This window comes from Osmia lignaria, chromosome 12 (assembly GCF_051020975.1).
Source record: "Osmia lignaria lignaria isolate PbOS001 chromosome 12, iyOsmLign1, whole genome shotgun sequence".
Taxonomy (NCBI): domain Eukaryota; kingdom Metazoa; phylum Arthropoda; class Insecta; order Hymenoptera; family Megachilidae; genus Osmia; species Osmia lignaria.
Window position 1 is genome coordinate 10,131,873 of NC_135043.1, and position 27,109 is coordinate 10,158,981.

Below are 27,109 nucleotides of genomic sequence, written 5' to 3' on the forward strand. Positions count from 1 at the left end.
AGACGAAGAAATATAGTACGACTGGTGGACAGCAACCGAATCGTTCGGTGTCTGAACGGATAATATAAAGCAACCTTAACGCGTTCTTTTCTTTTTCTCCCCCCTCGCTATCTCGTTTCAGCAGCCGAGAGCGCAACATCGTTAATCTCGTTGCGATGACAAATACCGTGGAGCAATTATCTCGCACGCAGCCGGACTCGGTTCTTCGCGGTTTAACAGGGTCAGGCTCTCGCGCAAATTTCGTCAATTTCTTTTCTTCGTCGAACGATTTTTACGCGAAAGTCGCGGCTGGAGAAGCGGTTAACGAGTACCGTAACCTTGTTACAAGATTGCCTCGACGCGCCGATACGATAATCTTCTCCCGTTATCGGCGTAATTGTATTAACGCTTTTTGACTCTCATTGAATTTTGTCGTGCGTGCAGCATCGACTGTTACTAATTAAGCGGCAGGGAAAATCGAGAATGCGAATAATGTTTGGAAATTCGAGTGAACAGGCAGGAGATTAAAAAAAAAAAAAAAAAGAAGAAAGGAGAGAAAGGGGCTCGTTTATACCTGGAAAGTTTGCGAAAACTCTGGTCCCGCTCGTTCAAGGTTGCCATAATCCCGGTTAACGTCCATTTTTTTCTAGCGTCGCGCTAGCTTTTTCTTTCTCTAGTCCGTGACCTCGTTCGTTCCCCGACGTAAATCCGTCACAGAGTCGCGATGTCCGCGCTTCGTTTGGGGACACCTTTTTTCCCCTCTCGCTCTTTCTTTCTCTTCCTCTATCTCGCCAACATCGTCGTCGTCGTCGTCGTCGTCGACGACGTCGCCGTCGCCGGTATTCTCTCTCCCCCCCCCGTTTAGTCCCCCCTCGAACCGCCCACTCTTTTCCCCGTGTCCCTCTCGCGAGAGAGTGCGTTCGATCGACCTGAATTTTTTTCCTCGCTCGAATCGGGAGCCCTGAGAGCAATTTCTCGACTCGTCGCGGGGTGGTCGTCGTCGAGGAAAACCCCGAGGAAAATCGTCCGATCGATCTGCCTTCGGTCTTCAGGTCCGAAACGAAGCAACGGGAGCGAGAGAGACGGCTTACACGTACCGTCAAAGGGAAACCGAGAGAGAAGGAGAGGTGCCAAGAGAGATAGAGGGAGAGGGAGAGAGAGAGAGTGATCACTGGTACTTGCCAGGGATCGGCGGGAGGGGGTTTGAGGAAGCGTGGCCGAGGGAGAGGAAAGCGAGAGAGGAGTACACAAGTATGTACAACGCGAGCTTCGCGTACATAGCGGTGCCCGTTTCCCTGTAGTTGTGCGCGGGTGGGCGACCGTAACTTCAAGGTGCGTTCACAACTATGTCATTTACTAAACGGTCATCCTCCGTGTTACGCAAATTTTCTCATTATTCTGTATGATAAACACGATAGAAGTAAGGTGGTAAAATTTGGTCTTCGATTCTAGATCAGTATGAAACAATTTCCCGTAGTTATAACACTTTGACTACGTCACCTGTCCTTTGAATTAATTGCAAGTACTCGTATTGGATACTTGAGATAAGATTTTGAGCGAATACAAAAGTAATACTTGATGGAATTTTCAACGTCTTTAACGTGGCAGTCAAAGTGCCAAGAAAATTTATAGAAGAAGAAATATTTCAGTATTTGCCTTATTTGCGAGGTTCTAGGCTAGATTATCCCAAAATTCAATCCTCCCCCTAGATTCACCCATAGTCAAAAGAAGTCCACTCTGAGCAGGGCATATTATCGATTATTATCTATCGTATATCGATCAGTTTCCTGAAAGTTAATTCGAAGAAAGTTTATTGCAACGAAAAGGAAAATCTCGGTATGAAATCACCTTCAAAGCCGGTAGGGTGGACAGGATGAGGTACACGTACCACCACACCGAAATCTTACGAGCCTGCCTCTGCTAACTACCTCCTATCTGCCCTGCCCGAGGCCCTGAAAACGTTCTACGTTACGCCTCGCGGGGACCCATTTCGCGCGAACCTCGTGCACAGGGCTGTGCATTGATTTACCGGTGCCCTGACCTCCGCAAACGAATTCAAACCATTTTCTCGATCATCGCAAATTAACGTTCGATTAATTTCTAAATATTTCGTATATTCTACATTTCTCTGCATCGAATTCGCCGGAAATTTTCTCGAAGATAACGGCGGATAACCTTCGACGAAGCTAAAACGAAACGGGCAAGGAGAAGAGCGGGGTGTCTGTCGGTCGTGTTCTAAGCGAATGGTCAGCCTCGATTTCGAAAACGGTGCGTTTCGAGTTGCCGCAATGCAGCAGTAAGAGAACACGAAGTAGTCGTTCTCTCGCAATGTCGAAAGAATTTCCTGTGCGCGGTAAAGCTGCCGTTTCGGGAGGATGCCAGGGGCGCACGATTTCTTTCGCGACCCCCCATCGTAGAAAGTAAGAAAATTCTGAAGAACGATAATGAAAATTAATTGGTTAAGACATGTAGATAGGACTTTCTTCCGCGTCCGATAGGACTTTCTTCCCTACGTTTCTTCAGGGGTCAGAAGACGCACCGATAATTAATTGTACCGTTTTTAAAAGCGATTCGTAAAGAATCCAGATGAAAGTAAGCGACTCGACGGTGTTCGCAAACGATTCATTGATATCGTTGCGGCGGTGCGTATGGTACCGTGCTAGCAGTAATTATAGCATCGGTTACACAATAGGCTTTTGTTGCCCAACGCCGTGAACACATCGGGCAAGGGGTCATGTGTTTTGAAACTACTGGACCGATCGAAAAACACTGATCATCCTATAAACCCCCCGAAGTCCATTACGTTTCTTACATATTTATTAAGAATCTCATTTTGTACCATTCACCTACCATTACGTATCTTGAAACAACAGCTTTATCTTGAAATTTAGATATCTGTAGCGTAGCTATGTCTATTTGGAAATCTAATTATTTCGTTCTTTAATGTAAACGTATTGCGTTCGACTAGTAGCGAAAGGGTGAATTCATTCCGTCGTATCTAAACGCGATACAGTGAATGACGTGACTTTTTATCCGAATGAATTGGCCCAACAATGCCATTGCCTGAGTGTAAATAGCGGTACGGTGAATAAATTGTTTGCAGCGGTAATTGATTAATGAGTAAGTAACATGTTCGTTACGTGACGGAAGAAGCGGTACAAAAGGGATGGACAGAAGGAGAAAAATAAGATTGAGGTTGTAGCCTGCGATGGGAACGCGTGACTCAGCTTGGTTATTGTTAAGCATAACGCAGGTTATTAGATTGCACGAGGTATGCCTGGCTTTTCTTATTTGCAGCTCAGCGCTGACACAGAGTCCGCGTGAGTATCGTATCGATTGTAATTATCGAAATCTATTTCACGACTTTCGAAAAAAAAAGAAAAAAAAGAAAAGGCAATAGAATAAGATCTTTCATTTTCGAATTTTCGAAAGATTACGGGAGGGAGATAGAAGGGAAGAAGGTAGACATTGGAGAATTGCGATTGCAGGGGAAACGCCGAGGGCGACGCGATTTCTCGTTGAACTCGGCCAAAGTCTTTTCCTTTATCCGATGCGCGCGGCCGAAAAGCGTGCGAACGATTTCTGAAACCTTTTAGCTCTGCAACGCGAACGACGGCCAAAGAGAGCGGAGAAGCTGCAGGAAGGAATGGAACGGACAGAGGAAAGCGTGCATCCTCCAGCCTTTACCCCGATTTCGTTTCTACAAAGCATGCTTTTTAACAGCGAACGAACGATCGCGCGGAAAACCCTGAAACGAGGATCGTTTTCGACCTCTTCGCCCTCGATGAAAATGAATATTCGCCTGAACGATAACTTTAAAGATTGAAATTTTATTTAAAAAAGACGAAGTTGGGAGACTACTGATTTAGGGTGAAAACTGACCTGGAATTAGCCGAGTCAGACGATGTAATTCCACGTCGCCGAAGGAAAATCCCGGCCACTTTCTGTGCACAGTCTCGCGATGCTCTTGATCCCCGAGGGGTTCAGGATGCTCCTCGCAGCCGAGCAATTATTCGCAGGCAAGGATTAGCGGGAGCAGCGATTAGATTTCGAAATATATTCCGCAGGTTGCGGCAATGATAGCGAATGATTAGGTAGAATACGGTGGCGGCTAACGAAGGTTTCGTGACCAGAAGCGAGGCAGCAGCGTGTCGTCGAGTAGAAGGAAAATCGAATTTCAACGGATCGAACGGGTGGAATTTCTTGGATGAAGGGGCAGGAAGGAAGGAAGGAAGGAAGGAAGGAAGGAAGGAAGGAAGGAAGGGAGAGCCGTTCGTTCGTTCGACGATTACAATAAACGTCGCGTCCATCACGCTTCGCCGGCGTAAATCGATGAACCTCTCTCTGGCCGCGAAACAATGGATACCGAATTTCAGCCCTCCGCCTGGCCTGAGAATATCGCGTTCGAGCTTGTAAACGTGACCGTCCCTGGACTTTCAGGTAGAACGACAACCGTTTTTCAGGACGTCCTACAGTTTTCCGCGAAACGTCGACTTCCACGCCATTTGCCACGACCGACCGACCAAGGTATTGATGAAAGGTGAACCGATCGATCGTACACGCTACCGGGTGTCCTCTTTCCATTTCCTCATTCAATTTTAGGGGATAAGCATTTTCTCCGCTATAGGGGGTTCATTCAAAGATAAATCTAAGTTATTAAACAATCGAAAGTATGTCTTATTTTTAATACCTAGGATCTTACTAAGAGATTCTAGGTACATGTTCTAATATTTGCCGTAGGAAAAGTCGCGTTTCTATGTACTTGAATTTCGGTTCTAGCGAAGGCCCGCGGCTGCTCTGGAGAGCCCCCTGAGGACAACCGAATCTACGCCCCCCGCATTTTCTGGCTTCCTTCCTACCCTTGTTCCCGCAACCCCCTTCTAGTCCTTTCTCCCTCGACGTTTTCCAGCGACAGTCGAGAGCCTTCTTCCGAGAAGAGGTCGCGTGTTTTTCGTTCGGCCAGGGAACAATTAAACGCGATGGAAAATTGTACCGGGTGTCGAATGCTAACTCGATCTTTCGAGTCGGAAATACTTTTCTAAGCGTATAATGTTCCCTTGCTCCCCGCTAAGTGTATATAATTTATAAATTATAAATAACTACACTTTATATTTTAACATCCTTAAACAAACATCCGGCGGAGGGGTTCGATATCGCGAAAGACGCCCGAAAGCTTTCTACCCCGAACAGTTCCCGAAGAAAAAAGGGATTCGCTGAACCGAAATATCCTCGAACGGTCATCTCGTTACTTGGACCCTCTAGTTCCGCACCCTAATAACCTCTCACTGTTCTCTATACACGATCGTTTAACCGTGCGACAAATACTTGTCACCGCGTCCTCGAGACAGACACTGATGCGTCTGTTGAAAGGACCTCGAGAAAAAAAAAAAACAGAGGAGCCAGTCTAACCCGAAAGCAAATCCTAAAATTACCGTGCAACTACGCCCGTCCCTTCTTCAAGGGGTAAGCTTCTCTGTGTCCTTCGGATCCTGAAGGAGAGAGGGAATTCGAGAACGAATGGTCGTTCCGCGGCAGCCGCGAGATATTTTCGTTCGATGCCGACGAGCCGAGGGAGAGACGAGACGCGAGGGGAGGATCAACCCCTGAAGAAAGTAAGGCGGTCACGTACGAAGGAAGGGAAAAAAACAAGCTTTCGTTCGGTCCAACGAGAAAGTGGCATCGTTAATTACTTATTTCTCGATAATTATGTTGAACAGCTGAAATGATCGAATGAAAATGAAAGGCGCAAGATCAGATTTCACATTGTTAGGAGAATAAGAACGAAAGATGGGAACAGCCGGCTGTGTTATTCAAACAGTTAGAGACGTTAAATCATTTCTTTCAGCGTATCGTTTGATTACCCTATCGAGCTACCTGTACCATTGAACGAAGAGAATAAAACCGAAGGTAGAATGAGAAAAGAAGGAGAAACAGGTCGAATATATGTGTATAGGAGAAAAGGTGAGCACGTGGCGGGGCGACACACAGGTGAGGGTCATTTTTCCATGATTCGTGGCAGGCCAAGTGGCCTCGAACAGGTAAAGCCTTTGATCCTGCCTATAAATTTCGGCAGCAACCACCGATGGTAAACAAAACGCTCGTAAAGCGATGCGCCGTTTCGTCAAGGGGTTGAAATTTCCAACACCTTCTGCTTGATAATCAACTTTCTCAACTTTTCCAGCTAGCCGCGGGGCAATTTACATTCGCCCGCGCGAAACGGAGGAATTTTTTGGAAACAGAACAGGACGGAACGACGGGATTTTCGGGTCGTAAAAGTCAGGAAAGGCTTGGAAACAGCAGGGGATGTTCTTTAAAGTCTGCGAGGTCGTAGAATTTCGGGGGTGTGTAAGAAAATAGGGAACATTTTTAGGAAAAATCTAGACGAGAATTCGAAGCGTGTCGAATATATCATCGTGATTCACAACACGGTATAAATATTGCGCCGCTTTTAATATACGGAGGTTATGGTTGCGCGAAACCGCGGCCACCATCGTGTATTCATGAACGGGCGCCACGTCAAGTGTGAAGTCAAGGGAGAACGATTACGCGTCGGTTTATGCGCGTATCGTAACGGTCCTACCAACAAATTGATGAAAAATGTAACGTTACGTAAATTTACCGACGGCGTCCACATGCACCATGTAATTGGATTCACGGGAAATATATCGCGTCGCGATGTACCGTGATCGAAAATTGCTTTCTGAATCGAATTTCGATCGACTTAGTCCTAAATTTCGATGTCATTTAGGAATTAGTACTTAGGGTAGTAACATTGTCACGTAAGGCTCGATTTCGAAGTTACTTAATCTAACCCAAAAATAATCTTTAATTTAACTTTGCTATAAAATTTAGAAGCGATAATGAAAAAATGACAAAAAAAAAAAAAAAAAAATAATAAATATGAAAATGTGAGGCTCTTTAAATTCGTATAGATATCCACTGGGAACAATGGTATGCTGAACGTACGATGTGCGAAAAAGTATGGAGGTTAATTTACCGTAGGAGGGAAAACGTTTAGCCAAGCTCGTGGACAGGAATAATCGTGTTTCGAATTCGGGTTTCGCAGACGGTCCCGCTATTACCATTATTATAAGTTGATGTGACGTGACGTAATGGGAGTTAGAGCCGTATGAATGGGCATAGAGCAACAAGTTGCCACTAAAAACTGGGAGTGAGTTCGTGAGTTGAGTTCTGCTCGTTACACCTCTATATGTAGTTCTTCCTTCCCTATACTATACGCCGTGTTATATACCCCGGCCCGTTATAAACCCTCCGGCTTTTAAAGTATTCTTTTTAAAGCGGAACTGTCCTAACAGACGTCACAGAGTCGTAATATTCCGCACGACTGAACTACCACGACCAGAGATCCTTCTACCCTTTCGTTTCTTTTTTAAATTTATTTATTTATCAATTCGTTCCGATGCTTTTTCATTAAACAAATCGTACAAACAATCATCGCACCCTCTACACCCTACGCGTTACCGTGAAATTGCCGGTTATGAGAGTGAGAGTAAAATTTTATCTTGTTTACTGGAGTGTGTTAGCTTTAAATCCTTCTCTCCGGTAACGGGAGTAACCGAGAGGGAAGCAATAATGGGATAAAATAGCGGACAAACATGACAAATGTATCCTGACAGGGCAGAAAGATATATTTCTCTGGTCGTACGCCTCTTTTTGCCGGCATTTAATACACGATTCCTCCGTTGCCTACTGTACCCGGGATGATACTCGACAGGTCCTTATCGTTCTATTCTCTTTATCGACTGTCGCTCGGTTTATTATTCCTTCCTTCTCTGTTTGTTTTCCTTTTCACTTGTTACTTCGCGCGGGACAATGAATGGAAAGCGAGGCAAATGGAAGTCTAATTGGTAGCCATTGTCAACAAAACTCGACGCGTTAAAATATTTTCTGTCGTAACGTTTTGAGTAAACATTTTTAGGTTAGTCAAGTCGAAGCTTACGGCGACAACGCGAAACGCACCGTTTATAGAAATAAAATACTCGATAGGATATTGAATTTTGTTACGAACTTACCGGTCGACTGAAACAACGACGAAACAGGGAAACAGTAATTGCGTATCACAGTGGCAGTCTATTACACTTTCTCGAACCCTTCGCTTTGTCCCTACGACAAATCCTCGATGACGTCAACGTCCGGCAGCTTTGAAGTTTAACATCGATAGTAACCGGCCAACGACGTTTCTCTTGTTATCCTCGGCTTTCTAAACAAATATGCCGTAGCTACTCTTTGATGTCGTTTAGATGCTCGTTTTCCACGATAAATACGAAACTTCTTGCCTTTACCCGTCGTTTCACAATATCCCGAACTCAACTCGTTCGATACACAAAGGATTATTTTCGAAAACGGAAACTTTTCGAAACGCGAGCACGACTGATCACCGCCGTCTTGTAAACAATACTGACGATACCAGCTTGACGTGACGCGGGAAAAATAAAAATTGCGTACAAATCGTAATCACGCGATCGTGACCGATCGTGATGATTCGCGTAGTATTTGAAACGAATAATAAAGAAATGGAAAGTAAAATGAAATATATAGCGGTCTTAAAGGTTAGAAGACAAAGAATGAAAACTGAATCCATATTCAGTGGCCTTCGAAGAAACTTTTAAGGTTACAAGAAAGCAAAAGTAACTCGCGAACGGAGGAGAATAAAGATATCTGTTACTCGGAACTTTATTTAAAGGTCGTATTCAAAGTTTCCATCTCTCATTCGTCAACTTCCGCTTTCTCCTGATTTCGTAGTTCGCTAAACGCGCGACACGATCAATCGACGCCGCTTTCGTGGTTTGCGTTTGAAAAAAATGCTCGTTGGCTCGCGGCTTCTTTTTCAAGTGTGCGACCCAGACAAAATCGAACGAACGTTCGACGATTTTTCGTTTTCCCGTTGAAGCCAGAGAGTGGCTGGCAGCTTGGAACGCGGAACGGCTATCGTGTAGACTCGTCCACGGCGAAAGAGAGACGGAACGTACGCGGGTGAGGGAGAGGGAAAGAGGAGAGCGTCGGACGCGTATAACCGTCGAGGCGATAAAACGCCCACACGTATACCACCTTGGTAACTGTCGCCGGGGCAATTGAATTAATGCCAGCCTACAAATTGAAGCCGGTGTGGGATCCACGCCGAGAGAGGCTCCGTTGCCTCGATAATTGCTGGAAAGTGGCGCGGTACTCGCGGGGATCCTGGCCACCATGGCGCGACGTTGATACGGAATTCAAGATTTCTGGCTTTTGAGGCCGTGGACACGCGTGTTCGTCGCCTGACGTATTCCGCCATTTCGAAAACATTCCGTTTACTACATATACACTCGAACCTCGACTATTTATAGGTACATTGAACAAACAATGCGTTGCATAACGGATGAAAGATATTGAAAAATGTGAATCTTTCTCACAAGATGAAAACACCGATAATTGTAATCGTTAATTTCACTCCGTCTCGCTCCAGCCGAGTCGAATCGTTTTCTCCTCACGCTCCAAACAATCGGACGCTCGTTTCTTCGCACGGCTGTCATTCGGTTGATTTGCATAACAGTCGGTGTAACAACTCGTGCATTCGAACTCGTTCACCGTTGCACGAGCCCACTCTTTCATTCGTCACGGCCACTGTCTACACCATCGAATCGATTAACCATCGGCGTTCTTCTAATCCCTGGATTCCTTAATCTCCCGCGACCTCTAACCGGCTTTCAAGGTGTTTCCGCTAAGACTATACTCGATTGCATTTGTACTCGAAGAAAATATTTCATCGCGAATATTTTCATTAGTTGCTCGTCGACGTCGGTGTTTGCACCGTTGATTTTTTATAAAAAGAAGGGGAATAAATTTTCGATCGGACAGATCGATAGAGATCCCGTGGTGACAGCGTCGGAGCGGTATCCGAAATTGGAACGGCTTATCCCGCGAATCGAACGAGATTTCGTCGTATCGAAATAGAATGTTTGCGTTCGGCACATAGACGGCTGGCAACGGGTTCTGGTATCCGCGACGTGACTTCCGACGCGACACGATCCGTGAAGAAAGAAGGGGCAAACCTGCTGGTTAAACGGTAATCGTCTAGACGAAGATTTATTTCTCGTATGTACGGTTTCAACGATTCGACTAAAGGTTTAAATAACGATCGATCGAGGACGATTTAAACGTTAAGGCTTTGATCTTTCGTGAAACGCGAGTCGCGAACGCGCCGACACGAGACTCGCGTCGAAATGAAATCAGCCTTAATGAAAATTCCGGCGTGCTCGCTCGTGAATCCTCGGATCTCGTGAGCGTCGCCGCGAAATTTATGCGTCTTACGAATCCTAGTCGCGGGACGACATACCTATGCAAAGCAGCTTCGAGTACCCTCGTTTCTTGCGCGCGATAACCGCCTTCCCGCTGATTTTACCGCCGCCCTGCTATATCGCGTTATTAAGCGACCGTCGTTTTTCCTAAAGAACCTTCGAACGCGTATCAAGATGGCTGAGATTTTGCGTCTCTTTCAAACGTACAAGATTCACCGTTTTTTTTTTTTTCCTGTTTCTTGCCGAATCAGAAAATTCCTCGACGCGATGCGATGGAAAAGAAAAAAAATTCACGCGAATTCGGGGTCCGATCAAAATTGAATTCCGCGAGGTGAAAGGGAGCCGTGTGGTTCGACAGGTTCGGTCGCGGTGGCGGCGGCGGCAACGACGACGCGAGATCCATTTTCACCGAACCACGTTCGCTCGTCGTGCGAAACACGACGAGAGAGGAGGAGAAAAAAAAAGGTAGCGGGATAAAGAGAGACCGAGGTAGCGAGCGTGAAGATTATCGAAATTCAAGCTTCCTGTTTCGCAACCTCGTCACGAGAGAACACGGTCCGCGACGACGACGACGACGACGACGACGACGACGACGACGACGACGACGACGAGGATGGTGGCTCGACGAAATTCCACGAGGCGCGGGAACTTCTTGCGAAACACGTGCCGTGGAACGAATCGAGTCGAGCCAAGTTCAAAATCCGACCCGCTTGCGTTTCGTCGCCAAGGCCTTCCGAATAACCTTCGCAGGTATTCGTGAACCATCCGAATCGCCATCTTTCCTAAGCAAAATCTAACTCGGCGAGTCGTGTTACGTTACCCTGGCTGATCGCGAACCGTGAAATCGCGACTCTGTTCACCGTAAAAACGGATCGACGCCGCGACGAGGGGTCAAACTTATTGAAAGGTTGCAGATTCAATTGGACTTTCTCAGTTGACGCCGAGTTACAAGGGGCAGGGGGGGTAACTGCGGCTCGGGAATCGAGTTCTTGAACTTGCCGGGGCCGAATTCCTCGAGGAATTGGGACGAGCTGTAAAACAAGTGGCGAGGGGCAAATCTGTAAATCAGTCTACGATACGATTCCCCTGGTGGAAGAAAAATTGACGAATCGCTGTTGTCGATCCGTTTACGGGGGATAGGTTTAACCCTTAACGGTCGTAAGTCACCTCTGACGTGACAAAAGTGTAAAGTGACAAGACGTATCGTGTCGAAACTATCTGGTAAGAATCGTGTATACTAGTGTCCGATAAGGGTTAACCCTTATCTTAGGGCTTTTCATAATTCTTTGTTATTTTATTAAAATTTTTTTTAAGGAAAGCATTTATGGAACGAAATTAGTAAAGACGATCAATCGAATTTCAACAGTAATTTCGCAACGATCGTCGAACGGTATCGGCTTTATTCGGCTGTATATCCGGCAGGGCCGGCTGTTCGAAATCGTCGTGGAAACTGGGCAACTGCACAATGACGTATGCCAGTAACTGCCGGCTACTAGTTTATTAGGCATGACCCTACCGCAGCACGATCGTGTCTTATACGTGTCGTCTATAATGGCCGACCGTCTGTGTGCGCCGTTACACGCGTTTCCCCGTGGACAAAATGTCCACGTGATCGTCGGAATCGATCGTTGCCAGCTGCCAACCCGGCCGAGGATCGACGAGCTGAAACGAGAGCCACGAAATATCCGCGATTATCTTGACCAAGGTTCGCGCGGCGATCGTGAGAATCGCTCGAACCAATCTTGGCCAACGCGATCCAGCAGGAAATCGCGTGAAGCAATTCTCTGTTTGAAAAATCACCGAGACCATCCTTATACATCATTTTTCCACCGTTTCTTTCAATATAATTATTTATTTATCTAACAATTATTAACGGATGGGTACCTTTTACATTGTAAAGCGAACGAAGCAACGTGCTTCGCCTTTCTCTCCCCCCAAGATATCAGTCGCAAAGCGACTTTCGTGGCATCGTTACGCGGCGATTACTTTCTACCGAAAACCGCGAACCAGTTTCGTTTCGACGCTGGGAGCAAAGAAGCGTGCAAGAGTCGAAGTTATTAGCCCTTTTTCGAGGCGATTTCCAAGCGAACGAACGAACGGTATACCGCTGCCACTTTCTCCGAAATGATCGTGGTGTGATCCGCTCATTACGCACGATGGTATCCTCTCGATCCGCTTTGGTCGGCTCGTTTCTTCCTCGGCATACTTCATTAGCCCGCTACGTCCTGTTACGAAGTCCGCGTACATCGGGGCGCATTAGTTCCGCGTGCGTCAGCCGCGTGCGATTAGAACGGAGGCTAACGGTGCGAGCTATTCGTTTCGTTTGTTCGTCAAGGATCACCGGTCCAGGATGCTTCGTCCGGTTCGTTTCGAAGCGGATCCATCGCGAATCGAGATGAGACGCCTAAAGGCTTGTTCGCACTCGTATTCCAGTAGAGCCTGCTAGACTATAGCGAGAAGAGTCGGGGAAGAACGAAGAAGAAAAAGAGGAGAAGAATACGCGAACCGTGGCCTGACTTCGGTATCTTCACGCTGGATCGTCAACGGCGACGAACCTCGACTCGGCTCGAAGAAAAAGAAGTCGGCCACACCTCGAGCGGGTTCGCGAAGCGCGGTATGGCGGTTGGCCGCGTACAAAAACCGCCGCGGCAGAGCGAGCGATGCTTAGTTTGCCTCTTCCTTTGACAAATACGTCGCGCGGAACCACGGTATCCGCTTCGTGGAACGGGCTGCGCAACTGGACCGATGCCTCGGATGAATCGATATCCCGTACATTCTATAAAACGTTTAGAATCGACCATTCGCCTGGACCTTGATATTCCTTTCATTTTCCTTCTTTTAGATTTATCGTCGCGGTGTAAACCAGTTGTCTACGTAAGCATCTCTACGGGAATAAGGAGATCGCTCGAAGACAGATTAATGAATCGTGATACTAACGGCGATAGGGTCGGATGGTTGTCTATTCGATTTCACTTTTCATCGGATGAAGTTTATTCGAATCGGGATGAACCCTTTTATCGTGCATGTCAACCTCAAGTGCGCAAGTTGACGAAGAAGAAGGTAGAAACGCAAGCCGGTGTCGCCAGAATTTCTGCGGCGGACAGTATCGGTAGCTCAGAGAGCTCGAGAAAATTCGAGGGCGGAGGGCTTCGCGGAATTGAGATGCTTCCTAGCAGCGCCTCGATTTCGAAATATCCCTCGCGTGACCCTGTTTCGAGAAGGGTCAGCCAAGGATCGATTCCACGGGCGGTCTTGCTTGCGACCAATGGCCGCCTAGCCCCTCAGGCCGAACCGATCCAGCTCGAGCTTAATCGATTGGAAAAAAAAAAAGGAAAGGAAAAAGATCGATCGGAGGCAAGTTCCGCGGACGCGAGCGCGATTCATCGCAGCTCTCGGTAGCTGGTTTTTTAATTAAAGACACGCCGGTTGTTTAACGAGCGAGTAGGGAGGAAAAGGAGGAGGAACGGTCGTTACTACGTCCGGAAGTTGGTTCGAACCACCGAAAAGGCTGGACCAAGCCCTGAGAATAGTTCGACGACGATCCGGTGTGGTTCGAGACGAAGCAACCGAGAGCTGCCTGTTAGGAAGTGCTTCGTTTTACCGAGCAAGCGTATCAGCCAAGCGCAGAAACGCTCTTATAAAGAGAAGCTAACGAGCAGAGACCCCGTGGTGGGTAAATTACCGATTTTAACGAGCATTCGAACGACGATACGGTGCTTTAAACGTTCAAAATCGATGGTATATGGTTTCAGCATCTCTGTAACGGCCCTCGGTTAAAAGGGAAATATCATCGTCAAAGTAAAATTATAAATCGCGTGAAAAATATTCGAGCAAGGAATTTCTACGGAAAACACGAAAGGTGGTAAGCAGAGAGAGAGAGAGAGAGATAAAGAGAGAGAGTTGCCCCGACTGGTTCGAAAGCCGCCGATGCGAGAGGAAAGAACGTGGAAGGCGTTCGATAATCGATCGAACGGGAACGTAGCTGATGGTCGCGTCGCGTCGCATATACGAGGGAACGAAAGAACGATCGGTCGGTATTCTCGTAATCCGTGGCCGCGAACGCTCGAACGAACGATGGTGCGGAGCGAATTTCTAGGAGGAGCGGATCCCTGGGCCTGGAAGGCGCAGCTGCGACGCGGTGGTTTCCGTGAAACGGCTGAAACGAAGCCACCTATCCCGGCGATGCTCGTTACTTCGTTTTCGTTTCAGTTAGCCGCACGATCGTCGAGCACGAAAGGAACGAAACCTCGAAGCTCGCTCGCTCGCTGCTAGCCAACCAGTCAGCCAGCCAGCCAGCCAGCCAGCCAGCGAGACGACCGAGCGAAACGGAAGAGGGAAAGACAGAGACGGCTAGCGGTCGCTTCCTCGATGAGCGTGGTTCTCTCCTCGTGACCGGAAGCGGCGGGTCGAGCCCGGAACACGCCGATCTCGCCGATTCCCTCTTAACGGTATATATCGCTGCGATCGATCGTGGGGATCGATCCTGCGGTATATACGTTCTCTCCCCATCGCTTTGCACGCTCGACAGTGTCCCCCTCGTACCACCCCACCCCACGTCTGACCACCTCATCATCCTTCTCTCTCTCTCTCTCTCCCCCTTGTTCATTCTCTTTTGCCATCTCACGAACACGCCAGACTGGTCAGACCCAGATGCATTCGGACGTGCTATCTTTACGCGTGTCGCGGTACGAGCACGGTCACGAAGAACGAGGAAGACGGTTAACGGCAGAAGCGAGTAAAACGCTACGGATAAAAGAGAGATAGAAGAACGAAAGAGGCGAAGAAGAAGGAGAAGAGGAAAGATCGAGAGCAAGAAGGAGAGGGAAATGCGCGGTGGCGCTTCGCACGCACACACACCGATAGGGATTTACGAGCGGTTTCGGGCAATCGCGAATAGAGATTAGGCCGGTAATTAACTATGGATCTGGTCTGCAGGCGAGTTCGCGAGGCGAGTAGCAGAGAGCCGTGGAGTCGGGTCGGTCCTATATACATAAGTGACCCCGGTTCGCGGAAGCCGTAGCGTGCTCGCTCACACGCGAGAGCGCGACCGACCGAGACGAACAGAGAGGGAGAGGGAGAGAGACTAGTTTGAGATAGAGAAGGAAGGGTGGGCAGCTTCGCGGTCCTACCACCCTGATACATGGGGCCAACGCTATGTACACGACGCGAACCAACGGACGGATGGACGTACGGACGTACGGAGGTACGGAGGTACGGACAACCGACCGACCAAGCGACCAAGCGACCGACCGACCGACCGACCGTCCTGTGTTCCACGTACATAAAGCCGCATGGCACCGCGCCCTGCCATGCCGCTCGATCTCGATTCTACCTCTCTCTCCCTCCTACACGCTCTCTCTGTCCCCCCTATATAACATACCGGACCGAGCCGCGGCACAGTTGCTCGCCGCTACATACACCTACGTTATATACTGGCCTCGGGTGTACGTTTAGGTAGCCCGCGCGCCACGTCCGACCGTATATAAACGTTCTCGCGTGTACGCGTTTATGTACCGATCCCGGTGAATCTATATATGTAGGTGTACGCGGCGGCGGCGGCGGCGGACACACGCGCGACCCCTTTCCTCTTGCTATGTGTGTTGCGCCGCGTAGACGCGTTCGTTCGCGCGTGGTCGTACGAGAGAGTGGTGGTGCGGGGAGAGAGAGAGAGAGAGAGAGAGAACTGGGGGCGAACGATCGGGAGGGTGCACGCGGCAGAACCGACCAGACCTGCAAGTATGTACACCGCTCTCGGCCAGATGTACATATGTACACGCGGGCTATATGTACGCGGTGTGGATGTATATAAGAGGAGGAGCGCCCCAAAAGGCAGACGTGCCTGGCATCGACGAAGCCAGAGGCGCACACCGCTGCCTCGATCTCCGTATCTCGCTAGATCGACGCCTAATGCCGCGGACACAGCGCGGAGCGGAGATGCGAGAGATGCGAGAGATGCTGGCGAGAACCGAGGGTGGGCTTATACGGGGCCAGGCCGCGGGAATATCCTTTGTCGTTCTGCGAATTAATCGCGCCACCCTACGCCTCGGCCACCTCCCCATCCTCCCTTTTCCTTCTCCGCCTCGCTCGACCTTTCCATCAACCTTCTATCCTCTTTGTGTGCCGCGCCACGAATACCGACGATCCTTACACCGCGTCCACGACGACGACCACGCCGTAGTCGGGATCCTCTTCTACCTTCCTCCTCTCTACGCCGCCCTCGTCACGCGAACTTTGCCTCGACCGGAGATTCGTCCAAGAAATTCGTCCGCCAGGAAATTTACACGGCCAACCTCGTTTCATTTTCTTCATTTTCTATCCCTCTTATCGCGACATAGCCAATTAATCCGTACGATCTCGACCCCCAAACTTTCAATAAATAATTCGTCGAATCATCCTCGTGCGGACCTTTCAATTTTTCCCTGTTTTCGGAACGCGTGTACCCTCGCAAAGCTGTTACCGCAACTTTGGTTGTTGAAAGTTTCCGAACGGCCGCAGGCTGTTCTCGTTGTCGCGCTAAGAAACGGATCCATGGATACACGTTGTTTCGAGAACGCTGCAAACTTGCCTTCATTCATGAGCTCCATCTCCGTGTCTCTCTTTCTCCCGACTGCTACGCTCTGAATTTGCGGAAACTTCAGCGGAAGTTTCCAAGGATACCGGATTATCTGGACGATTGATCCTCTTCGAATAAACGCGTCGCGTTTGTGTCATTTTACCGGCATTCGAGGCCTCAACTTTTCACGAATAATTTTAATGATTTGCCGAAAATCGTGCGATAATGAGGGAACGGCAGAGTGGACGATTTACCGCAGCCAGGCCGCGAGGAAAAAAGAATGAAAAAGGGGGTCGTAAACAATCGAGGGACGTTTATCTTTTTCGGAACGAGCCGTTTTGCTCTTTGGCTCGAGCACAATACGATCAAAAACTTTCACGGGGCTGCGAGTAGCACACTCGTGCCGTCGAGAGCTTTAGTAGTTTAACTGTAACTTCTTTTTGAAGTTCCACTTGTTGAGGGCGCATAGAATGATATAAACGCGGCCATAGAATCGCTACAGTGGCTGTTCGCCGGGAAAGGTTTAAATCTTCCATCCCCTTTAGCGAGCGGGCCGACTTTAATAAAGATCCTCGTATAACCTGTTCCAAACTCGCATTTCAAATTCTCAACAATGTTATTTAACAGACTATTAACGTTTGAAAATTACTATTTTTCAACGCTATTTAATTGCAACGAACGAGCCAGACTCTCGCCCCTCCCGGTAAGATTAATAATCTCATAGATTCTGATAGAATCGTTATCCAGCGAAACGTTCGTTGCGACAAGCGAATACAGATTCGTGAGCTTTTTCGTCGCCTAGCCACGACAGTTGGAAGCAACAATTTAATCAACGTACCAATTTCATCAACCCTTCGACGATATCGCGGCAAGGACTTCAGGAATGCCACATACGTGGAGTAGGGGTGAGAATAGGAGGGTGTGGAGGGTGGTTAGAGGGCGACGCCGCAACAATTTCGTTAATGCTCGTTCCCCATCGAACGGTACTCGCGATTCTTTATCGCGTAACCCACACAGACGCGCGCGCACCACCACTACATCCACCTTGGAACATGACAGGAAGCCTTTTGGAACGCGGTGTATATCGTGTCGCCATCGTGAACCACGATTACCACCCACCCATTTACACGTACACACATCTACGTGGCCGTGTAGAAATACAGATACACACACGGAGACGGTGTACACCCTGTTCGTTCCGCCCCAATACCGACGTTCGATATACAGGGTGTGTTAAGAAAGTAATGGGCATGACTGGTTGTAAACAAGATACGATTAACGTTGAATTTAAATTGGGACACTCTCTATGGTCCGCCATACGGGTGTTACATTATATCTAATTAAAATCATTGCAATCCTAATTTTTTGCCTGGTACGATGGATATCAAGCGTTACCAGGGTATTGCACGATAAGAGCGAGCATGTAAACGGGGTTGAAGATTTTACGGGTGACCGGAGGATTTGCATTCGCGATCGCCGATCGATCGCCGCCGATGATTAATTATTTTGGCTCCCGGTACTCTGCCGACCCACGTACACGGTGTATCGCTAAATATTCATTTCGGTCAAGAAGATATTAGTCAATAATTTCGATCCAACTTATCGATACGATTACCGGTTGTATTCGAACGATTACAAGAAAATGGTGGATCTATAAAGAGAAGAAACGAACGGTGAACACTCGAATGTATAACGACGAAGAAGACGCGATTAATTAACGTCGGGTTGGTCGAGTCGGTGGGCAGTAATCGCGCGTACAAGATGCATCTACAAACGCGTACGAAAAGCAGACTAATTGGGATAAGATCGATGGGAACGGTTTGAAATTAATTGCGCGTGACTGGCGATAGCGAGGAACTTCAGGGAACGTGATTGCACGCGCACAACGGAAACGATGGCCGCTCGAGTTTTATAACAATAACAGGTGCGAAGTACGAGCCACGCGATCAAGTCTCGGAAAGTTGGTGTACGCGTCGACTCGAAGGAAGAACGAGAAACGAAGATATAAGGGGTGGGAGAAAGAGAGAGTGAAAGAGGACGGGAGGAAGGGTGGACGTCGAGAAACCCTTCCGCGAGTTTGCTCGGTAAACAAATTATCATTCTCCAACTTTGATCATAAATCACGTTTCAACTCGGAGTCACCGCTTCATCGGAAGAGCATTAAAAAGTTTAAACGTTTCGCGGCAAACACCTGATACGTTTTTATATTTTTCCCTGAACGAAGCGCCGTTCCGCCGTAGCAGGGACAGATGGAACTTTGGACACGGGATTTCCGCGAGTTTCTAACGAGCGAGCAAATCCCTTACCAAGATCGTCGTTGCCCTCCGTCGAGCAGAAATCGTCGAGATACCGTGAACCGAAATAGCACCGTGGAAATTTTGAGCGACGACTCGCGATCGAACCGTGAGAATTGCTTCGCCGAGTGCCTCGAGTGTCCGCTGGCAAAAATAGGACGATCGATCGTGGTCGACGTCGGTGGACGAGGGAGTCGGGTCGCCGGATCGATAGATCGATATCGATCGAATTTTGGAAAAATCTGTCCTGAGATGGACGAAAGGCAAGCGGACGAGAGCGTAAGACGAACGGAAGGCTCGTTCGAACGAGTAGTCATCTAAAATACAGTAGCCAAGGTGCACACGGCGGTAACGAATGCATCTGCGAGCGAGTGGTAGCCGTAGCGCTGGTATAAACGGCCGGCGAATCTTCTTGTTCCGCCCCCCCTTCGGAGCAAGCTTTGCCGCCAAAAACCACACCCACGCGGTCGTTTGCCGGTAACCGTGTGCTCGACTACTGAAAAATTTCACAGTCCTGCCTTTCCTTCCTTCTTCCTTCCTTCCTTCCTTCATTTCCTCGTTTCGTCGTCCCTCGATAACCCGGGTTAAAGCCATTTCCCAGCTAGTGCTTGCCCAGAGCCCGTGGTCTCTCATATACGCTATATATCCGAGCACGGTACGCGGTTCTCTCTGGGACACGATTACGAAGCGCGGGGCAAGCTACCAGGCAGCCAGGCAGCAGGCAGGCAGGCAGGCAGGCAGGCGGGCAGGCAGCTAGCCAGGCAAGGCAGGCAGGCAGACAGGCAAAGGCAGGCAGAAGCAGGCAGCAGGCAGGCAACACGGGACTTTTGGGACGCGTTGTACATGGGTCGCGTCGCATCGTAGGTTCGCGATGGGTTGGATACATAAGGGGGAGGATAGGGGGACCCTCTTTATGTAGCACATAGACGTTGCCTGGCGTTCGTTCGTTGCCGCTCGCTCGGCGTGTGACGCTCAAATTACCTCCGTCCTCCCTGCTACGTCTCCCCCCTTTCCTCTTCGCTTCTCCGCTTCGCTCCGCGCCACTCCTCGCTCGGTCTCTACTCGCAGATCCGCAGTCGCCCGCTGCTGCGGCTCACCCTCCTCCTCTTTCTCCTCGTCCTCATCCACCACCTCCTCCTCCTCCTCCTCTTCCTCCTCCGGTGCCGTCGTTGCCGTCGCACTGCTTCACCATAGTGGTTCTCCCTCGCGCCCACCGCGAACCTCTCCCTCTCGCGCCCCCCCTGTTCCCTTCGCCTAACTACGGCGTGCGCTTCTCCCCCGATCGCCGTCGACGGTTCCCTCCTCACCTCTCTCGCTCTTCGCCGCTTCTCTCCGCGACGAACCTCTTCGGTTCGCGATGCCTCTCGCGTTCGCTCTCTCTGGCCACCGCCGCCGCGCCACATCGCCGAGTCGCGCTCCCGCACGACCCACGACGGCCACCGCTCTCTGTGCTACCCTACGACACACACGCCACGCCGTGTACTACCAACGGACAGAGGGCAAGAGTGTGTATAGGAGAGAAAGAGGGAGAGAGGAAAGCAACGGCTACAACGCGGCACGCTAGAGAACTCTGCGGGTCTGAAACGCGGCCAGCGCGGCAGACAGGCACCGCGGGTCACCGCCTTCCCTCGTCGTCCACCTTCTCCTCCTCCTTCTACCTTCCGCCTGCCTGGCCTTTCTCTCGCTCCCCGTTCCATCGTCTTCGCCTTTCTCTATCGCCTCGTTCCGCTTCGTTCTTCTTTCTTCCCTGACGCGAGTTTCTCTCTTGACGCGAAGCGAAAGAGCGACGCGCCGCGTCGGCGACTAAGGGGACACCGAGCAAGGGATAGAGAAAAAGAGAGGGCAGTCTCGAATGTTTCCGCTTTTGTCCCTCGTTGTCACACGGCCCTCTGGCCGAGTCCTCTGCACCGTGAACGCTCCCCTTTCTCCCGTGCAGCCCCCTTTGTTATTAGTCCGTCGTGTACCACCCTAAATTCGGTCGCGCTGCAAACGGACAAATTTCGCGAACGGAAAGACAGAGAGGGTGGAGGGCAACAGTAGGGGCTTCCCGTTGTCGGAGGGTGGCGCGTGTCCTTCCCTCGCTTTTCTTATTTTTCCTTTTCCCCCCTCCCCCCACACCGCCCCGCGTTCCCAGTAATTTACCGGTGTCTTGGGGTGCGTTCGTTACGTAATTACGAACGGCGCACCGCCTGGTCGGCCCTGTCGCGTAAATGGTTTATAAGGGAAAGTCGAGCGACGTCGATCGTGGCTGATGGTCGGCGATGGCCGACGTTCGCAACGCCGCACCGTCCGCGTCCCCGACTTTTAATATTCACCGAGCGATCGCGTTTTACTTCCGTCCTCTCCCTTCCCCGACCTCCTCCTCCTCCTCGGCGCGGCGATCGTCTCGCGAGGAGATCGCAAATTTCCGTGGCCGTCGCGACGCTACCGTGACAGCCACTCGAAGCGTACACAGCCCGTGTCGCGTCGATCTTTAAATAATTCCGTGCGTCGGTCCGCCGAGAGAAAAAGGAGAGATTAGGGTGGATAAAAAGCGGTGCGCGTTGTAAAACCACGCGAAGGTAAGAAAGAAAGGAAGGAAGGAAAGGGTAGAACAATAAAATGGGGAAGAAGGTGAACGTTAGCTGCGTATTTTTTTTTTCTTTCTTTCTTTCCCGAGTCTTCCCCGGTCCGTTCCCCTTTACTCGTTCGCTCGTTCGTTCGTCGTCGCCTACTACGCGCATTTTACGGCCGTGTTCGTCGTATAATTGCGCTCGCGGTGCATATTCGCGCGACTCGCACGGACGAGCGAGTCTTTTTTTGTTCCCCCCCGGCTTTTGTGCAGCGAGAAAGCGGTAAGGGAAGGACAGGAAGGGAGTCGAGAAAGTAAATCGAGCGGATATATCGCGGCGCTAGAACGCGCCTCTCTCTTTCTCTCTCCATCTTTCTCTCCTCCTCTTTCTCCCGGTTCTGCAACCAGTACTATTTTCTTCGTCGAGCCACGCGAGAACGCGAGGACGCGAAGGAGGAACCGATTGATCGTTTTGCGAAGGCCGGTATCTTGGCTAGCGTTACTCCATTGTCGTGCGCGTGTTCTCAACTTGTACCTTCGCGCCTCTTGCACCTTGCGTACGGGACGCAATCGTATTATTTAACGAAAAATTTTCATCATTAACAGGGCTAATTTTGGTATAGGTACGCGGATGGTAATTAAACGTTGCGCCCGGCTCAGCCGTTCTTTTAATACCACAGCCATTACGAAATAATTTCAAGGGGATATATTGGCGCGTTAGGGTGCCTTTCTGCCTGCCTGTCTCTTTCCCTCTGTCGTGGCAAGTCTCGGACAACGAACACGAAGGAATCGATCGATCGATTCCGTGGCTGCTGCCGCTATCCCGGATAATAGCAGCCGTTCCACGCTCGACGAGCGAAAAGCGGAACAACCTAAATACCACGAAACGCGCCCAACTATATACCACCGACAAAAATGTTCCCGCTCATTGTCCGTCTTGTGCAGCATCGGCGCGAGTTGATCGACGCCGATGAAAAATTCGATTCGCCGACGACGCGCGTTAATAACGCGGAACCAGCAGAGTTACTGCGTATCTGGGTCATCGCTGTTAGCGAGATGTTGGCTCGCTATTCTTTCTCGCTTTCCAGTTTATCTTCCGTGATCGATGCTCGATCGATAATTGAAAAGAAAAAAATCAATTAATTTTTGTATGCTACTCGAAGGTTCTCACGATAATCACTGTTATAATTTTGTATTAAAGGGTTAATCCCAATTAGAAATAAAAAAATAAATAAATAAGTCCATCCTTCTCCCCTCCACGGGAAACCGTTCCTGTTGCACGGATTCTAACTTTACGCGCGGGAATGTCCTTAATCGAGTAACGCTTAACAGCTGTAGCAGATCCGAGGAGGGTATTGTTTATCTCGTTACGAATACGTTGAATGCACGAAGAAGCACTATTACCCACGGGACAATGAACGCGTACCTGCCTATGTATTACCTTCGCTTCGTCCTCGTCCATGTTTCCCCTCCGCGCTTTACAACTCCTTCCTCTCGTACACCATCTCGCTCTACCCTTGCTCTCGCCATTCCAGTTATGTATTACCTAATGCGAGATGCTCGACGAAACAAGTTTATCGCTCACCGCCGCGCGACATCCAACGGATTCCACCGTGTACATACCTATGTATGTATAAGTACTTCTTCCGATCGGCACGAGAGCCCGGCCAGACGCTGGCTTAGCGAACGAATTCGGTCTGAAAATTTCAGTAACGACCAAACCGGTCCCGCGTTCCCTGACGCGAACCGAACGGACACGCCGCACAGCTAACGGCGGGGTGTCGGTAACAGGAGACGCGTTTTCTCCCGCGGATCCACACGAATTCTCTAAATAAGTACGTATCTTCATCCGAACGGATACCGCGGAACCGACCCTAAACTCTGTTCCCATCGATTTCTATTCGTCGCGTCGCGACTGAAAATAAAGATAAGAAAGAGCGAGAGGAACGGTATTTTGTTGGTCGAAGAAGAAAAAAAAAGGCGTCCGCGTAGCAGCCGGTTGGCCGGTTGCCGCAATAAATCCCATTTCCCAACCGGTGTACTGATTTCAGCCTGCGGACTCGGCGGCTTCCGTTTCTTCCGATGGACCTGACCGCCGCGGCTCCCCGCGACGCCCGGCGTCGCGTCGCGTCGCGTCGGTCGAGAGTGAAAATCGAGAAATAGCGTGCTCGTATCCTGGCTAAAGGACGTTCCGGCAAAAGGGTTCGAAAAAGGTCGACGGTAGAAAGAAGATTCTGTAGTAGAGACGAGACGGAGGTTCCCGCGGGAGAGGAGGTAGCAACGTTGAGACAGGGGGGAAAAAGAGAAAGAGGAAGAGAGACGGTTGATTCGTCGACGAGGCTGGATGCCGGATTTTTCCAGCAGGGCCACGGTAGAATGGATGTGGGTATAATGGAGGCGAGCACCGTGCCTTCGTTGCCCGATAAAAACTGCCGATGGAAAGAGGACGACCAGGGGAACGAAGGCCGGATCAAGGAGGGAGGGAGGGGAGGGGGGAAGAAGAGCGTTGGAACGAGCGAAAGAGATGGAAAGGGTAGAGGCAGCAGCAGCAGCAGCAGCAGCAGCAGCAGCAAGCTGGATCGTTGGAAAGACTCGACGCGAGACGAGAAGTTTCGATACGCGTTATCGAGCACGGTCGCTCGAATTAAAATTTCTTCGACGGCGGCAGAGCGCGCCGCGGCGTGCCGTTCCGTGCCGTCCTCGAACCGTTTCCTTTCTGCCTTCGAGAGAACGAGAACGCCCACCGTACGTCTCGTAACCAGCAGTCCACGAATTTCAGCGGCAGCCCTTCGAAAGGAAAGGGAATTTTCTAACTTTCGATAGAAATCCTTTCGTCGCGAGACTGGCAAAAGGTTAACGAGCACGTATAAATAAAAGGATATCGATAAAGCGTGGCTGGTCGTTCGATCAAAGAATAAAAATGGTCGGAATTAGCCGGAGGATACGGTGCGAGGGTTAATAAACGCAAAGGTATCGTTGAACGAACGCGAAAAAGGGGGAAATGATGCGCGCCAGCTTGGACTCGTCGATCAGAGTGGAAAGGAACAGGGTACGGGGGAAGAGAGAAAGACTCATCTTCGATTCCGCTCGAATATCGGTCCGGTCTGTTAGGTTTAATTTCGTTAATCAGGACGCGTCCCGATCGAACGAGCTTCGTGAGCGGAGCCGAAAGGAGAAAGGCATTCTCCGTCGTCCGTGGTCGCTGCATCCGCGCCAAAACTCACGAAACGCGGTAGAGAACGCGAACTCGTAAATTCGTAACACCTTTTATACGTGTAATCTGTCCATTTAACTCGGTTCCAACGTAGCTTTCTCTCGATTAAGGGTAAATTTAGAGGGAAGATGGAGAATCCCCCGTGTCCTATTAGATAAGACGTATCGATTGATAAACCGAACGATGAGATATTTCACGTGAACTAAGGGAAGGCAATGTTGCACGAGAGTGTACAGAAGAGAGCCCTGCGAGGTGGGAAACTAGACCGTGACGAATCACGGTCGGCGACTGCGCCGCTCTGACGTCACGTCGAAGGGCGAACCGTCGCGCAAGTGTTCGTGATTGGACATCTTTTATCTTCGTCGGTGGAGCTCGCAATTTCGGCGTGATAGCGCAACGGGGACGAATCGAATTAATACGATTGCCACTTCCGAAGCGTGACTACGAGCGCGTGACTCGAACGAATCTCCAACCTCTGCCGCGGTTCGGCCTCGGCCATCCTACACGAGAGGCTCGATTTCTTTCGCGACCGGTTCGCCGCCAAGCCGCGGCTCGTCCTCGGTCCTCCTACTGCACCGATCGGCCAAAGTCCCGCTTCCAAACGGCCTGCTAATGGTCTTTTGTTCGCTGAATGCAACAAGTACGCGTTTCCTGTTGCGCGAAACCAGCCTGTCATTTCGGAACGAAAAATTATCTCTGCTCGCTTTCGATGCCGTGTTCATCGATCCGAATTCCGATTCGACTGATTGCCGATTAAAACGCGAACCTCCATTCGCTGGAATTCGATGTGGAACGGAACTTGAATTTTCATAAAATCGTCTAAAGGCGGTCACCATATAGCAGCGACCGTGTTCTAAATCAGCCGTAGGAACGCTTGGCCGGAGTTGATCTCGCGGCAGAATTCGATCCTAAAAGCGGTGGCGAACGAGTTGTCTGGCAAACGAACAAGATGCTTGGCCCTGCTAGCGAGATTGCGGCATAGAAGCGTACGCGCGAGCGCGCGATCCATCCGGCGATTTCGACGTTTCTACTCGCTTCCGGCGGTGATAGGTCGACTTTTCGACAGAAGAAACCGCGCTGGCACGCACACGCGTCGCGCGATTACGTCACGCGTCGTACAAGCCGATCGTCGCGTATCGCGGCGGTGTTTCGTAAGCGCGAAAGATCGCCGCGTCAGGTCCGCTTGGCCTTACCTGCTCGCGTATTGCCAACGCGAGTCCCCGGTGTCCTTATACGCGAAAGGACGCGAGTTTCTCGCACCATTTCGAGGCCTCTCGCGGTCGAGCCGCACGCTCTACCGGTCTCTGCCTCGTTAATTTATTCCTCCATTGTGCGGCCCGAGTCTCGAGGCTGGCCGCGAATACGATCGACGCTCGATTAGAATTCTAGCGAATTCTCGGACGATTTCGTAAGATACCGTATAACGCGGCGGATCGATCGTACGCGCGAAAGAGAGAGAGAGAGGATGGAAGCCCGGTTCGACGGCTTCAATTTCGCGTCAACCTCCCGCTGGACGGAATTAGCCGTACGCCTGACGCTTCTACGTACAGCTCCTCACCCGACGAATTTCAGCTAGACGACAAAGGTTGAACGCTTCCAGCTCGGAATTTAGTCGCGAGACTACGATGAGAGGAAAAAAAAGAATCAAACAGCGGAGAGGAATCTTATTGTGCGAGAGGTAGCGGGGAATTCGAACGCGAGTACCGAAGCCGCGTCGGAAACGCGTTGATAAAGATAACTGGGCGCTATTAATGTCCTCTCGTTCTTAATTAATGTCAATTAATACGTTGAGACTGGATCTATTTGTCGGCCTCTAATAAAGCCTGTTACGGTCAATTCTCATCGCTACCGTACCGAGCAGACATTTTCCTGTTCGATTCCGGCCGAAGAGGCGTACCAGTTCCGTTCCCTGGTTTAACGATTTTACACGAACCACGTAAAAGTAGTCATCGATTAATCGGACTAGCTCGCATCGAAATATCTCTTGGGGCGATATAAAAATTTCATAGATATACGCGAGCCACCGACCACCAATTACTAATTAGCAATTAAGCGAAGCGAGTCGTTCCACCGCAAATTCGGTAGAAGCATCAGCCTGCCTGCCTACCCTAAAGTCGCTCCTTGGTCATTAGACCCGGGCAGCGCATTAACCTCGAACCCATTCCTGACCCATCGCCTACCGTACCCGTATATACTCGCTTCTCTACGATACGTACACTCTGC

At 49.9% G+C, this 27,109-nt stretch overlaps 1 protein-coding gene across 5 annotated transcripts in view; it reads right to left on the reverse strand.

The window, feature by feature from the left end:
• The window catches only part of LOC117609945 (dynein regulatory complex subunit 7), an 80,635-nt gene that overhangs the window by 13,380 nt on the left and 40,146 nt on the right, over positions 1 to 27,109 (reverse strand). Inside the window, exon 1 of one of the 5 annotated variants that reach the window (XM_034336738.2) lies at positions 554 to 769. The exons of the other annotated variants lie outside the window; for them this stretch is intronic. Within the exon in view, the coding sequence (XP_034192629.1) occupies positions 554 to 619 (66 nt within the window). The 5' untranslated portion in view covers positions 620 to 769. Of the gene's footprint in view, positions 1 to 553; positions 770 to 27,109 lie in introns of those variants that run through there. 5 annotated transcript variants of the gene reach the window in all.